Source organism: Vulpes lagopus, chromosome 10 (assembly GCF_018345385.1).
Source record: "Vulpes lagopus strain Blue_001 chromosome 10, ASM1834538v1, whole genome shotgun sequence".
Lineage (NCBI taxonomy): Eukaryota > Metazoa > Chordata > Mammalia > Carnivora > Canidae > Vulpes > Vulpes lagopus.
The window spans coordinates 102,347,206-102,363,904 of NC_054833.1; the positions used below are offsets into that span (position 1 = coordinate 102,347,206).

The following is a 16,699-nucleotide window of genomic DNA, read 5'->3' on the forward strand; positions in this document are numbered from 1 at the left end:
TAAAAAAAATATTTATTTATTTATTTATGATAGACACACACAGAGAGAGAGAGAGAGAGAGGCAGAGACACAGGCAGAGGGAGAAGCAGGCTCCATGCAGGGAGCCCGACGGGGAACTCGATCCTGGGTCTCCTGGATCATGCCCTGGGCTGAAGGCGGTGCTAAACTGCTGAGCCACCCGGGCTGCCCCAACCTAATTTTTTAAAATAATTTTTTAAAAGACTTTATTTATTTGAGAGAGAGAGCATTAGCGAAGGGAGGGTGGGGGGCAGAGGGGAGGTAGAGGCAGGCTCCCCGCTGAGCAGGAAGCCCGATGTGGGGCTTGATCCCAGGACCCTGAGATCATGACCTGGACTGAAGGTAGATGCTTAACGGACTGAGGCACCCAGACGCCCCCAACTTAATGTTTCTGAAATTGATCCATGTAGCTGTATTTATCAATGGTTCCATTGTATGAAATAATACAATTTGTTTGTCATTCTCCTCTTGAGGGATATTTGGATTTTTTCCGGTTTGGGGCTATTACAAGTAGACCTACACTTTCAGGTCTTTTTATGGACATGTATATTAATTTCTCTACTCAAGGAGTAGAATACCTGGGTCCTAAGATAGGTGTATATATGATTTTTGTTTTAGTGTCACCAAAATGTCTATCCCAGTGGTTGTGCCATTTTACACTCTTACCAGCAATGTTTCAGAGTTCTGGTTGCTCTACATTCTCTTCAAAATTTGGTGTTTTCAACTTTTTCAACTTTAGCCATTGTGGTGGGTATGTGATATCTCATTGTGGTGGTGACTAGTGGTGTTAGGCAGCTTTTGTGTGCTCATTGACCATTTGGATATCTTCTTTTTTGATGTGCCTGTTCAAGTATTTTGCCCATTTCTTTAGGTCTTTTCTTTTCTTTTTTTTTCTTTTCTTTTCTTTTCTTTCTTTTTCTTTCTTTTCTTTCTTTCTTCCTTTCTTCCTTCCTTCCTTTCTTTCTTTCTTTCCTTTCTTTCCTTTCTTTTTCATGAGAGATACAGAGAGAGAGGGGCAGAGATATAGGCAGAGTAAGCAGGCTCCTCGAGGAGAACCTGATGTAGAACTCAATCCTGGTACTCTGGGATCATGCCCTGAGCTGAAGGCAGACACTCAACCACTGAGCCATCCAGGCGTCCCAGGACTGTGTTTCTTATTATTTATTTGTGGTAATTTTTATTCTGGTTGTAAATCTTTGGATAGAAGTATGTATTGATTTTCTCTTCATCTGTGGCTTGTCTTTCTCCTTCCCTAATGAGTTTTAATAAACAGAAGTTTTTAATTTGGATGAAGTCCAATCTATCATGTTAAAAATTCTATAGTTAGTGCTTTTGTATTCTAGGAAAAAAATCTTTGCCTACTCAAGGTCACAAAAATGTCCTTCCATTTTCTTTTAAAAATTTATAGGTTTAGATTCCTTATTTAAGGTCTATAGTCAAAAAAAAAAAAAAGGTCTATAGTCAATCTCAAATTAATTTTTGTGTATGATATAAGATAGGGGCCAAAGTTCACTTTTTTCGGTAGAGATACAGAATTGTTCCAGCACCATTTATGGAAAAAATTTGACTTTGCTCATTGAATTAGCATTGATTTTTTTTAAAAAAATTGCATTGAGGGGTACCTGCCTTCAGTTCAGGTCATGATTCTGGGGTCCTGGGATCAAGCCCTGCATTGGGCTCCCTGCTGAGCAGGGAGTTTGCCTCTCCCTCTCCTTTTGCCCCTCTGCCCCCACTCATGTGAACATGCTCTCTCTCTTTCAAATAAATTGATAAAATCTTTTAAAAAATTGCATTGATACAATTCTTAAAAATCATTTGACCCTGTGTTTGTGGGTCTGTTTCTACAATCTTTTTTTCCCTTTGATCTATTGATTTCTCTTTATGCCAACATTATACTTTTTAAAGATTGTATGTATTTATTTGAGAGAGACAGAACATGCATGGAGAGTAGGGACAGAGGCAGAAGCAGACTCCCTACTGAGCAGGGAGCCCAATGTGGGGCTCAATCCCAGGACCCTGGGATCATGATGTGAGCTGAGAGCAGATGCTTAACCGACTGAGCCACTCAGGTGGCTGTACTATACCTATAGTATAGTATATACTATACTATACCTAACACCATACTCTTAATGTAGCTTTTATATAGTAAGTTTTCAAATCTGCTAGGATGTGTCCTCCAACTTCATTATTCTTCAGAATTATGTTGGCTACTTTAGGTCTTTTGCATTCCTGTAAAAATATGAAATGGGGGAATCCCTGGGTGGCGCAGCGGTTTGGCGCCTGCCTTTGGCCCAGGGCGCGATCCTGGAGACCCGGGAATGAATCCCACGTCGGGCTCCCGGTGCATGGAGCACTGCCTATGTCTCCCTCTGCCTATGTCTCTGCCTCTCTCTCTCTCTCTGTGTGTGTGACTATCATAAATAAATAAAAATAAAAAAAAAATAAAATAAAAATTAAAAAAAAATGAAATGGCTTATTGGTTTATAAAAGAAAAAAACCAATTCATATTTTGATTGGAAATGTGTTTACTCTATAGATCAATTTGGAGAAAATGGACACCTTGAAAATAATATGGAATCTTCTAATCCACTAACATCATATATGTCTCTTTTGTTTTGGGTCTTCTTTAATTTCTCAGCAATATTTTGTATTTTCAATGCACACTTTAAAATTTGATTTGTTAAAAAAAATAAAAAATAAAATAAAATAAAATAAAATAAAATTTGATTTGTTTGGATGCCTGGGTGGCTCAGTGGTTGAGTGCCCTGGCCTTTGGCTCAGGGCATGATCCCGGGGTCCAGGATCGCGTCCTGCATTGGGCTCTCTGCAAGGAGACTGCTTCTCCCTCTGTGTCTCTGCCCCCTTCTCTGTCTCTCATGAATGAATAAATGAAATATTTAAAAAATAAATACAAAATAAAATAAAAATAAAATTCAATTTGTTGCTAGGTATTTAATGCTTTTGTAAATGAAATTTTTTAAATGTTTATTTCTAAGTGTTTGTTTTTAATATATAGAAATTGGTAAATTTTTATAGATTGGCCTCGTATTTAAATTCAGTTATTAGGTCTACAAGTTTGTAGATTCCTTTGAATTTTCTGTATATACAGTCACAGAAGTATTCTCTACTTTTGCAAAGTGTTTTTCAGTTCTGTACCTTCTACTTTGTTCTTTTTTTGAGTTTTTTCCCCCCATTTTCCCTGTATTTTCTCTTGGTTCATCACTTGTTTAAGAGCATCACTACTTGGAAATATGGAAAGACTATCACCAGTATGGATAATTCTGTGTTTTCAACCATAGGTCTCTGTCAGCCTTGTCTGCTTATCATACTGGCTTGATTGCACCAATGAAGATCCGTACAGAGGCCCCTGGGAACCTTCGTTTATACAGTGGGAGCCCCACTCGCAGTGAGAAAGAGCAGGTGTCCATCAGCTCCTTCTACTACAAGGAGCGGGTAAGCAGCAGAGCCATGGCCTTTGATTCTTATTCCCTCTTTATTCTTGTTCTTTATCTCCCTGCCTGCTCTGCACAGCTAAGTTAATAATACCCCTAGAATCTTTAACTTTCAGAATTAGTTTGTTTAAGAAGGACTTTTGCTTTGTTCCTTCTGGTTGGTTTTAACTACTGTGAATGGTGTGTGTGTGGAGGGGTGGGTTGGTTCTTATAATCTGTATTCTCCACTCCCCATTTAACCCTATCCTTGTTATCCCCATTTATTAAGGGGGTTCCCACTCTTTCAGGTAGAATGATTTAGCTGCAGATCTTCCTTGGTATTCTGATGGCTTGTCAACAAATTAAGGGATGCTTCTGAAGGCTTGAGATCTCAGTATATTTAGAACATCATAGTCGTGAGAAGTTTTTGAGTTCATCTCTAAGGGATCTTGTGCTTTAAGTCTATACAGAAGTGCCCATCTGGATGGACAAGCTTATACAAAAATCACCTGAGCCTGTCCTTGTGTTCCTGGGTTCTTCAGGAACTCATCGTCCCTAATGTAGCTATTAAGTTGTCAGAAGCTGTTGGTGACGACAATGTAGAGAACGTTGGCAGAGCGTAGGAATGCCTCTAAGAACTCTTTCTGTGTTGTCAGATTGAGAGGCTGGTTTAAACTGGCTTTTAACTGACATTTTTTAAACAGAGCTACCACCCAGCTATTAACCAGCTCAGTCCTTAGGCATTCTTTGTTACTGTCCCTAACTAATTGAGGAAGGATGGATTGACTATAATTGAAATGTGCTTTTTTAAAAAATGGAATTATTTTAAGTAAAAACCCAATTTCCAGCAAGTGTTAGAGGTGTCTTTATTCCCGTTGCACTGTAGTGTCTAGCCTTGGTTCACACTGATAGTTGGCCACCTCTGACTTTGTCTTGGTCTTAGAGTTTGCATGTGACTGAAATGAACAACAGGAGTCGATGTTTGAGACAAGACCGTCCTTGGTCACTGACCGATCACTCAGTTGAAAAGGGATGATGACTCTTTTTGTTGCCTTTCTGTAGTCCCCTTCTTCATATCTCTGATGGAATTGTGCCCCTCTGGCTGTCACTGACTTTTTTGGAATACCTATATCTTCCCAAGTCCTTGACATTCAAAACGTTCAGGTTTTCTTCCCCCTAAGCGAGCTAATTGGCATTTTATTGATATAATAGCCAAACAGATTCATAGTTGGGTAAACAGGAGAATTTTCTTTAGCATTAGGGCCAGGTTGAGGAGATCTTTTAGTCAAAGAGACAGTTCTGAATCCTCCTCTGAATCATGTCATACTTGGATTTGGATTGGGAAAATTAGTGGACTAGCACTTTTGACTGGTAGCGCAGAAGACAATGCTGAGTCAAAATAACTCCACTTCCACAATGTGACCTCTCCTAATGCAAAAGCATTTGTAAAGCCTTACGGTCGTGTTTTCCGCAATCTGGCCTCTTTTACTATAAACACCATAATCATAAAGAAGGACCAGAGGCACATAGATAATTACCTTTTATCAGAGAGAATCTGCTGGGGAGGAGGGGAAGGATTGTGGTACTTTGAATGTGAGCCCCAGGATCAGCTTCTCCACAGAAAACAGGCTGTTATGGTCCCTTAGGAGGATCTAGCATAGTAAATGATCTTCAAGTTTTATTTCAGCTAGTGACCACATAAAATGGGGGCAGACACTTATAATTTTGTGTGAAACTTTTGTATTTCTCTGTAATATACATACAGAAAACTTCACAGATCATAAGCATATCATTCAGTGAATTAACAGTCACACAGATTAAGCAATAGAACATTATAAGAACCCTAGAAGTTTTGGGGGATGGAGGCACATCTTATTGGGTGACATATAGTAGTTATTAGGTGAAATTCTATGAAATTACTGATACTTTACCATTTTTAACCTCAAAAAAGTTTCATTTGGTTCACCTTCATAAGAAGTTAAACAAGTGAGTCATTTTGTGATGAACCTGAAATAAATTTATCTCTCCTGGAACCTTGTTCATGTCCATCCCACTTACATGGGGCAAAGGGCGGGGGGTGGGGGAGTCAGTGAAGTAAAATGGGCCATGATATCTTATAGAGGCCATCTTCCTTCCTCTTAGAGGTATATACGGTTTTATCCCTCAGGGAGTTTTTTTCTTGCTCTTAGGTATCTAGTTGGAGATGTCAAATAATACCATTTTTATTACTTTTGTACTTGAAATGATTCTAGATCACTAAATTTCTCTGTGCTTAAGTCTTTATTTTCAGCCCCAATTTTTCTCCTACGTATTTTTATTCTCTTTTAGATCTCTACCCTTGAGATCTTTAAATGAGTAAGAGTAAAGGGAAAGAATAACTGCATTAAAATAGAGCAGTGAAGGAATTACAGAGCATTTTGGAGATTATAAGAATCTTTATGGAACCATTGGGGATTATACTCTTTGTTTCTCTTGTTTTTGTGTGTTTTTAACCTGACCTGCTTAGGTCATAGTATAATCACCCAGATGTTCTCCAGATGGAATTCCAAGGTTCATTACTAAATATTTAAAAATGTGAGAGACCTGAAAAAACAACAAGAAACAACTATCAAATTTCATAGGAGGTTAGAAAGTGCAGAGAGATGCTAACATTCATTTGGGAACTGGACTAACTATTAATAGTTGATGAAATATTGTTTATTCTTAGGGCAAATCAGAAGATCCAGAACTTGTGATAAACATTAGGCATTGACCTATAAATATTTTTAAAATTTTGCAGCCTCCACCCATGCATCAGTTATGTCACTAAAATAGCTCTAATGTAAATAACTGAGGAGGTCTTGAAGTTAATAGAATAATTTCTGATTTCCATAAACAGTGCTTTTCGGCCCCAGTTTCATATTGATACTCATGTTGTTAGCAAGTGCTCTGGAGAGGGCAGCTCCTCAGGATTGCTCCCTCTTTCCCTCCATTTCTCATGTGCTCTTGCTTACCCACGAGCATCACTCTGAAAATAATCCTGCAGCTCTAACGTCAAGGCTTCCAATTTCCTCAGTGCCCCCCAGACCACATACCAAAAGCAGTCTGATGTCGAGTCTATCAAAGAACTTCTTCCTTCTTAGGAATGAGAAGCTTCTCGCATTTACATGTGCTCTTGATAGAGAGGGTAGACCTTCCACCCATTTCTCTGCTTGCACTGTAATTCTCCCTAGAGTACCCCAGCCTTGACCCCAGGTCCCTTGTCTGAGCTGTGTTGATGCCAGCCTCCTTATATCTTGATATGTGTTTTAAACTGAAGAACGATGACACTGAAGTGGGGTTCTGAGTGTGATGGGTTGGGAGGGAGGTGAGGGAATCCAAATATTGCTGTGCTATGTTCAGAATTTTAGTCATTCAAACCCAATTTTGCAGTATATTGTCCATCAGATGTGTGGGAAGCTTTCATTTTATTCTATATTTTTCCCTTTTAATTTTCTTGGTGTTTTTCTTCCCTCCTCCTGGGTGTAACGTTTTCACGCACAGATGTCTCCTCGCTCTGCCCGGCGACGTTGGTCCATACAAGCAATTAACGACTTCCCGGTACTGTGCGCTGTGCAAATGCTCTCCTTGACTAATCCTGTCTGCCCAAAGGCCCAAGAATAAAATGCCACCTGCCTGGCTTTGAGGAACCTGAGTGACAGGCTGGCTGGTTTTCAGGACCAGCACAATAAATTTTTCACTTTTGGGAGTCCAGCACCAAGGACTTCCTCTTTATTTCATCCAGTTTCAAATGGGTGAATACTGATACCATTAAGGATTTTGAACAGCTTCTTTGAAAATGAAGCCAGATGCTGTGTTTCTTGGAAAGGACCCCAACTGTAAGCCTTTAGCTCACCTGATTTCATTTGGAGTATTTGTATAATTTCCTGGAGCTTCAAAAGCCTACCTTTGGCATGGGGTGAAGCAGAGGAAGATATAAGAGGCTTCTACCATCTTGTCTCTGTTTTTATCGTCTTGGTCCAGTTCAAAGAGGGAAGTGCTCACCTGCTTAATTGGCATGATGCATAAGCTAGTTTTTAATCCTTCGGGAACTTTCTGGAACAAATTTTTTCCTTACCATCAGTATTTGGCATTGCAGTAAAACCTCTGCTGTGGACATCCTCTCTTCCGTTTCTTTCTCTCTGACTCATTCCTCTTGGCCATCCCCCCCTCTTCTGTCTTCCTCTCCCACCCCCTTCATGTTCCGGTAGTGCCAAGGTGGCCTCAGGCTGTGCAAGGCAGCCTTGCAGCTTTTGTGTAAATTTCATTTGGTGTAAAAAATACTTCGGGGAAGGGTCCTGTAGCCTTTTCATACCGAAACCAGTTGAAATCAGGAGCCCTGATTAGCAAGTACCACTACTGCTGACAACTTGCAGGTGGAGCTGCCAACATGGCCACCTTTCCTCAAAAAGCCTGTCCCAGCCAACCCGACTGCTGGATTGCCACAGATTTCCAGGAGTCTCTGCTCCTGCCGCTATTTAAATAGGAACTCATTTTGACTCACTGCCCACTCTGCTGATTATGCATTGTTGGTGGGGTTGCTGCGAAGCAGTTGGTGGCTTATTCTTGGGCTGTTTTTACATTTAACCCATTTACTGGCATTGATGTTGCCTCCGATTGTAGCAGTAACACTGGTGGTACAGTCGCAAGCTGGCTATATTGGTTGTCATTCAGTGCTATTCGCACCAGTGCCTCTCCCCCACCCTTGGTCCTCTCCTCCCTGTCCTCTTTCCTATAATTCCATGAACGCCTTCTTGGTATGTTCAGAGGAGCATCCTGGTGCTCATCATGTGGTAATTGTCTGTCTCGTTTTGTCTCTCTTCCCTCAGTCCCTGCTTATGAAATCTGTGGGGAAGGGGCATTTTCTATGATGGGGCATTGAGAAGATCTAAGGGAAAATCAGGGCCCTTTGCCTCCCAGAGGTACCAATCCTCTGCACAGAAAAGTAGTGATATTGAAACCTGTCAGAGTGGGACTGGAGCAGTGTGGAAGGTTTGGGAGGTTTTAGGCCAAGTGCCCTCCCTCACCTGGAAAGTTCAGCCACACCTCCAGCCTGGTGTGTTACTGTTTGCTGCGTGTGGTCACCTGACAATTGCACAAATGAGAGATTCCTAAAATCACCAGCAATATATGAGGGAAGAAGTCTTGTGGAGGTGTGGATGGAATGTGAACCCTTTTTTGCTACAAAAATGTTATCCATGTTCATTCGGGAGCAGCGAGGATTAGAGATTGAGCAGGTCTTTATTTAGTCAGCCTTATTCTAGTTGCATCCCCAGAATAACTGGTCACTAGATGGGAATACTGAGTGACCCCTCTAGCCTGAAGAGGAGATACTTCATATTTAAAAACCACCAACCAATAAGTAGAAAAAAAAAAACTATTTTATGACCCCTTAGGGATTTTTGATAATGTTTTGCAGTTATTCTTTGCTGGATTAAATAAACATACAATGCTATCCCATATCTGCTTTTTTTTTTTTTTTAAGATTGTATTTATTCGTTTGAGAGAGAGAGAGCACAGAGGGAGAGGGAGAAGCAGACTCCCCCCTGAGCCAGGAGCCTGACTCAGGGCTCAATCTTAGGACCTAGAGATCATGACCAGAGCCAAAGGCAGACGTTCAACCATCTGAGTCATCCAGGTGCCCCATAATTGCTTTTATAGTTTGAGGCTTGGTGGCAGCTATGGTTAGGGTGATCCAATGTGGCAAACCTCCTTCTGTTACAGGCTCAAAGGCAGCTTAGTGAGTTTCCACCAGACATTGTCTATACATGAGTACAAATCAGAGAAGCCACCTAGAAGCCTGGTGTCTCAAGAGGTTGACAAGGAAGTCCCAAGAAATCCAGTCTGTGATTTCCATAATTCAGTGAAGGATGATTGTAGAAAGTTGGCCAAGATCACTGTCTTACATTTTCATCAAGTACCTATTGATGACTTACCACGTGGGTTTGTTTCTCCCAGTCTCTGTAACCAAGGATTGCAGATGGGCAGAGGGAAGAGTCCTAAGGTGTCTCTTTCGACTCCATTCTTCCCTGTGAATGTGCCTACCCCTAATGCACCCAGAAGGGAGATAAAACAGAGTGAGGCTCAGGCTCTTGAGCCTGGCCTGAAATACAGCCTCTGGGTCTGAGCCCAGTGAGCCCCCCCCCCCCCCGCCCCCCGTGACACCTGTAGCCACGGCTGCCTCTCGCCTCTGTAGTGTTCAGCGTGCTGCTCTGGCTCAGCGGAACGGGCTCTGGATACTGGGCAGAGAAGTGAAATGAGAAGGAATTGTAGAGGCTAGGGTGTCAAACCGGCTTCACTATGATCAGATTTTGATCTTACATGCAGAAATGGATCCATTCAAAAATGGGCCAGTTTACATATTAACAGGTAGCTTAGTCTGAGGGCTTTTTTTTTTTTCTCTTCTTAAACCACAATCATGCACTCAAAAGCAGGTTAATAAGTAAGGGCTTAGTAGCCTTGCCAGTCTCTATGTTTGAATCTCTGCTTGGGAGTGTGGCCTCAAGTAAGACTCATATCCTCATTTGTGACATGGAAGCAGCAGCCCCCCTTTCAGAGAGCTGTGGTGACACCCACGCTCGCAGCAAAGAACAGCCTAGAGTAGAAGCTAATGTTGCTTGTAATGACAGACAAATATGGAAATCCTAAGTCAAACATTTATACACTTCGCCTTGTGTCCAGGACATCTCTCATTTCCCACATGAAAACCTTCTGTGGTCATTTGAAGGTGAAGCTGTGGGGAAATTGGAGTTACTCATGATCTTCCATGTCCATTACACAGGTCCCTCTGCTCAAGTATTTTTGACATTCTAAAGTGATCGCTTTCAGAAATAATTCACATCTGCTAGGACAGACATTTTTAAACGAGCTAGTCTGTATGCAAAAGAACCGCTTTGGGCACATAGGCCTTAATATTTTTTTCTTTCATCAAGTTTGCTTAGAAAGACAGGAAACTGCGGTGATTTTCAGTGTGGTCTGGAAGCTGGTAGACCCCATCCCTGGTGAGGCCTCCATTTATTTCCACTATTGAGCTAGTGAAGTGGTCAGTTGAAGTGCTGCTCACTCTCTCGTAACAAGGAGCCAGAGTATCTTCTGGAACAGGGTTTTAGAAGCCTCCCCGTCAACACAGAAAACCAGTGCGATGGACCATATGCCATTCCAGGTGGAATCTTTTTAGCGTAGACCTTTTCCTTTGTTTCTTTCTTTTTTAATCCACTACCCTAAATCTCATTTGAGATGATCCATTATGTGGGACCTATGGGTGTTGTTTCCTGAAATTTTTAAACTCTTGGAAATCTGGATGAAAAAGTGTGTGTACTTCACACCCTTCCTGTTCCAGTTAACCACACTGTGCTGTTCCTGTCACTGCCCAGTAGAGGCCCACAAAATTACACCCTCCCTACCACCAGTCCCATCAAATTACTTCACGCATGTGGATGACTTGTCTTGGCCAGTTAACACCGCCTGGCTCCAGCCCATTCTGACAGGCTCTTTGCTCTTTAGCCCATTCTCCCCTTACCTGAATCCACGTCAGGATATTTGTAGCCAAAAGGCTAGTATTTTTGTGAATGTGTACATAATTCTTTAGAAACTAGCTGGTGCAAATAGAGAATCACCAAGCTGGTGGACAGTAGTAGGTGAGGCTTCTCTTATATTGATAGTAACGATGAGTATGAATAAACAGCACAAAGTAACTATATTGCTTCCTCAGATCAACTGGATCAAAGTTCCAAATTGATAATGTAGCATGTGTATTTACAAATTAGGACAAACAGCTCAGAGCCCTCAGCTAAACTTTATGTGCCATGAACTGAGTCCGGGTGTCCCAGATCTAGTAGGTTCCATAACACTTAAATGGGCCTATAGGAAGTCATGTGCATTGGGCACCTTTGGTGATTAGATGGAATTTCACTGGTCAGAAGCGACTAAATATAGATTGTGACTAATGAATGAAGAGTGATTATATAAAAATCACTTGCAGTATATGAATTATTTGTGAGTAATCTAAATAATGATCTAATCTAAATTCCTGAGGCTTACACACATTCAGAATCAGTACAGATTTTTCAGTAGCACGTTTTCATTCTGCACTCTCACCTTTGCATTGTGGTCTCATTAAACTGGCAAGATAGGAATGGAGCTCATCTTGACACATAGTTATCAGTGAGCAAAGGGGATGACATGAGACTGAGTTCATAGCAAATAAGTTGCTCTCCCAGAGTTACAGGAGCCAGCACACGTGGGAATAAGACCAGCACTGCTTGGTTTTCTGACTGCAGATTACAGGCCTCTTCCCTGGCAACTTTGTTAATAAGTATGTCACTTCCCCCCTGAGTTGAATCACTTTAGTGGCCCCCTTTTTAACTTTCAGCAATAAATAGAATAGAATATTGCTCCCTTGGCTGGTTGTCATTTTGAAGATAGCAGATGGGGCTACACTGATCATTCTCCCTTTCTAGGACATCGCTCATTTCCCGCACACAGGCTCCTTTGTAGGTGAGGCTCTGGGGAAATTGGACAGTTGCTCACAATCTTCCATGTCCATTACCCAAGTTGCTCTGCTCAAGTATTTTTGACATTCTAAAATGATCACTTTCAGAAGTAATTCTCCTTGAGCTGCGAAGTGTCTCTGCCTATCTGCCAAAGACTAAGGTTTGCAGAGCCCACACTGCTGTGTCTGAATTAAATTTTCAACAAATCCCATTCAAGCTGTCTGAGAAGAAAAAAAAACCTTTGATTAGTTTCAAGCAAGAACTTTGAACCTGAGGCTGATCCCAACCTTAAAAGTTGCTCTTCTCCCACATTTTTGTGGTCTTTACTAACTTATTTACCAGCTGTTCGTTCGTTTGTTCTTTCTTTCTTTCTTTCTTTTTTTTTTTAATTCTAGATTCAAGGTATCTATTTTTGGGCACCTGCACAATGTATGTAGCACTGCAGTAGGTGCATATTTTCCTGTTAGAATTTTCGAAACCGAGAGCTCAATGCCCTTTGCCCTCCTTTTATTTCCTACAGATGCTGATTCATATAATTGTGGGCATGATGTAATGCAAAGTCTCTGCAAATAACCAATGACCCAACTCTGATGTGCTCTGCAACTGTAGGTTTTCGTTCATCAAAGTCCCCATTAGTTATATCTTGTCATCTCCCCCAGAAATCCAGGAGATGGAAAAGCAAGCGTGAGGGATCAGACTCCGGCAATCGGCCGATCAAGGCTGCTGGGAAGGTTATCATCCAGGATACTGCGTGCCTTCTTCCTGTTCACAAATCACTGGGAGAACTGTACATGTGAGTCTGCCCTGCTTATCACATAGTCATCATGATCAATGTTGTTTTGTTTCTTTTTTTTTAAAGGATTGGAACCCTTTTGGGGCGCCTGGGTGGCTCAGTCATTTAAGTGGCTGCCTCTTTTGATTTCAGCGTAGGTTGTGATCCCAGGTTTGTGAGATCAAGCCCTGCCTTGGGCTCCATGCTGGGTGTGGAGTCTTGAGACTTCCTGCCTCCCTTTTCCTGACCCTCTGTGGCATGCCCGCCTCCCACCCCCTACTGGCACATATGTGTTCTCTCTTAAAAAAAAAAAAAAAAGCATTGGAACTCTTTCTTCAGAAGAAATTTTAGGAGGAGACCAGTATATGAGCTTTCTATTGCTGCATAACAAGGTACCACAAACTTAGCAGCTTAAAATAACCTGTATTTATTATCTCAGTTTCCATGGGTCAGGGTCTGGGCATGGCTTAACTGGGTTCTTGCTCAGGTCTCACCAGGCTGAAATCATAGAGGTGGCCAGGGGGTGGTCTTATCCAATGCTCAGAGTCCTCTTCCAAGCTCATGCAGGTTGTTAGCAGAATTTAGTTCCTTGAAGCCATAGAACTTGCTGATTTTCATCTTTGTTACCAGCTGGAGTTTCTCTCTGATGCTTCACTTTCTTTCTTAGGTTTCACCTTTGGTCAGGCCCACCTTAGATACTAATCTCCCTTTTGACACATTCATAGTGAACTGATAAGTAACTTAATCTTGGGTGTGATAGCTCATCAATATTCACTGGTATTACCCACAACTAAAGGGAGGAGATTATATTAAATGTGTTTGTGAGGGGGACACAAATCTTGGGAGCAGCCTCAGAATTCTGCTTTCCATACCATAATGTAAAACAGTTAAAAGTAGAGCCATTTTGGTTGAAGGGAGTTGGGAGGCTAGTGACTGGCATACAGAAGCTGGCCTGTGGTCACCCTTCTTGAACTGGAACGCATATCAAAAAAGCGTTTATTTTGTAGTATGTACACAGCACACCACTCTGTTAGAAACCACAGTGTCGCACTTATTTAAATTCATTTTCATTGAACCCTTGAGCCTGGGGAAATCCACAAAAAAGCTGGTTGCCAAATTGACATTTGGGGCTGGCTTCCTGTCCTGACTCTGGAGAAGTAAAATTTCAACTTCCCCAGGTGCAAACCCATAGCCTAATATGAGCTGTAGGTAAGCTTTTTCTCCATGTTATGTAGCAAAGATAAAGCTTAAGGCCAGCGACACCTGGGTGGCTAGTGGTTGAGCATCTGCCTTTGGCTCAGGTTATGAGTCTGCGATCCTGGGATCGAGTCCCACATCAGGTTCCCAATGGGGAGCCTGCTTCTCCCTGTGCCTGTGTCTCTGCCTCTGTGTATTTCATGAATAATTAAAAAAAAAACCCACCCCACTTATAGCCAACATGGATAAAACATTTTGGGTGACAACTAAACATGCGGGTTTTAGTTTGTCTGTGAAACCAGGGGTAACTGATGTAGAAGATTAGACTAGAAAGAAACTTTTTAATTCTTTTTAAATTTCAGCTTGAATGTGAATGATATTCAAGAAACATGCCAGAAGAATGCCACTTCTGCCTTGCTTGTTGGAAGAAAGGACCTTGTCCAGGTATTGTGCATCCCTTCTGATGGCCATCTGTGAGCTGATGGTTTTCACTTTATAATTTTGGTTTAGTGACATTTTAAGGTGTGCTTCCTATTGTACAATTCCTCTCCCATTTTCTTTGCCAAACTACAGGGCTAGAGCAGCTTTCTAAATCCTTTGGGTTTCTTTCTCTCTCTCTTTTGTTTTTTAAAAATTTTTTTAAAGTAATCTTTACCCTCAATGTGAGGCTTGAACCCATGACCCCAAGATCAAGAGTTGTATGCTCTTCCAACTGAGCCAGCTAGATGCCCCCCTTTGGGTCTTTTTCTTATTAGAGCTTAGCTGAGAGAATCCTAAAGCACATACTGCTAATTTTTTATTACATTCTTTTTCTACTCTGTTACCATGGTGATTGTTACACACATACATGTGGCTGTACCTTTGCCATTTATACTCTCAATTCTGTTTTGCTGGGGTTTTTATACTTTTAAAAATGATTTGTTTCAGGGGCACCTGGGTGGCACAGTCAGTTGGGCATCTGACTCTTGGTTTCAGCTCAGGGTTGAGAGATCAAGCCCCATGATGGGCTCTGAGTTCAGCACAGAGTCTGCTTCAGATTTTCTTCTCCCTTTCCCTCTGCCCCTCCTGCTGATGCTCTCTCCCTCTTTCTCTAAGAAATAAATCTTTAAAAAAAAAAAGTGCTTTGTTTCAAGTAGGTGCCTGGCTGGCTCAGTCAGTATAGCATGTGATTCTTTTTTTTTTTTTTTTTTTTTTTTAGCAATGTGATTCTTGATCTTGGGGTTGCAAGTTCAGGTCCTGTGTGTGATATAGTCTACTTAAAAATTAAGAAATAAATAAGTAAATGGGAGGGCACCTGGATAGCTTAGTCAGTAGAACATGTGACACTTGATCTCAGGTTGTAAGTTCACACCCCTGTTGGGTGTAAAGATTATTTAAAAATAAAATCTTTAAGGGGTGCCTGGCTGGCTCAGTTGGTTAAGTATCTGACTTTTGATCTCAGCTCAGGTCTTGATCTTAGGGTCATGATTTTACGCCTCACACTGGGCTCTATGCTAGAGCCTACTTTTTTAAAAAAAAAAAGAAATAAAATCTTTTAAAAAAATGCTTTGTTTCATAAAAAGTTTACGAAAGCATTCTCTTAGGTAGAAGCCTGTTCAGTTTTGAAATATAATGTAATCTAGCAAAAATGTTCATTTCCTTCATCATTGCAGGAACATCAATATGTTAGAGTGAACTCCTATTTTTTAATTTTTTATTATTTTTATTTATTTTTAATTTCTTTAAAAGATTTTATTTATTTATTCATGAGAAACACACAGAGAGAGAGAGAGAGAGACAGGCAGAGGGAGAAGCAGGCTCCATGCAGAGAGAGAGAGAGAGAGAGAGACAGGCAGAGGGAGAAGCAGGCTGCATGCAGGGAGCCAGATGTAGGACTTGATCCTGGGACTCAATCCCAGGACTCTGCGATCATACCCGGAGCCAAAGACAGACGCTCAACTGCTGAGCCACCGGACATTGTTCCTATACCACGTGGCTTACCCATTTCAGATGTACCATTCAGTGTCTTTTGTTTGTTTGTTTTTAAAGATTTTGTTTATTCATGAGAGACAGAGAGAGAAAAGACAGAGACACAGGCAGAGGGAGAAGCAGGCTTCTCACAGGATGCCCGATGCAAGACTCGATCCCAGGACTCCAGGATCACACCCTGAGCCAAAGACAGACGCTCAACCACTGAGCCACCCAGGCATCCCTCCGTGTCTTTTATTTTTTAATTTTTTAATTATTATTATTATTATTTTAGATTTTATTTCTTTATTCATGAGAGACACTGAGAGAGAGAGAGAGGCAGAGACACAGGCAGAGGGAGAAGCAGGCTCCATGCGGGGAGCCCGACATGGGACTTGATCCCAGGTCTCCAGGATCAGGCCCTGGGCTGAAGGCGGCCCTAAACCGCGGAGCCACTTGGGCTGCCCTCCGTGTCTTTTAGTATATTCACAGTTTTACAACCATCACAACAGTTTTAGAACATTGCTACAACCTTGAAGAGACTTAGCTGTCTCTTGTCAATCCCCTTTTCCCCACCCAGACCTGGGCAACCAGTAGTCTACTTCCCGTTTCTCCTGTGCCCTTTATTCGGTAGTGTGAGGATTCGACTGAGCAATAGAAACTCCTCTATCAGTTTAATTTTTCCCTGTAACTCCAAATGACCCAGAGCTAAGACTTTCCCTTGATTTTTATATGATTAAGAAATCCCTAAGATTGCCTTTTTCCTCTTATAAACATTATCAGCTCTCTGCCCCAAACCCTTTTAGGTGAGATTGAGACTCAGA

At 41.5% G+C, this 16,699-nt stretch overlaps 1 protein-coding gene across 1 annotated transcript in view; it reads left to right on the forward strand.

The window, feature by feature from the left end:
* Positions 1-16,699, forward strand: part of WDR59 (WD repeat domain 59) — a 101,485-nt gene that overhangs the window by 68,488 nt on the left and 16,298 nt on the right. The window contains exons 18-20 of the mRNA XM_041772575.1: positions 3,318-3,471; positions 12,619-12,752; positions 14,291-14,372. Coding sequence (XP_041628509.1) covers positions 3,318-3,471; positions 12,619-12,752; positions 14,291-14,372 — 370 coding nt within the window. The remainder of the gene's footprint in view (positions 1-3,317; positions 3,472-12,618; positions 12,753-14,290; positions 14,373-16,699) is intronic.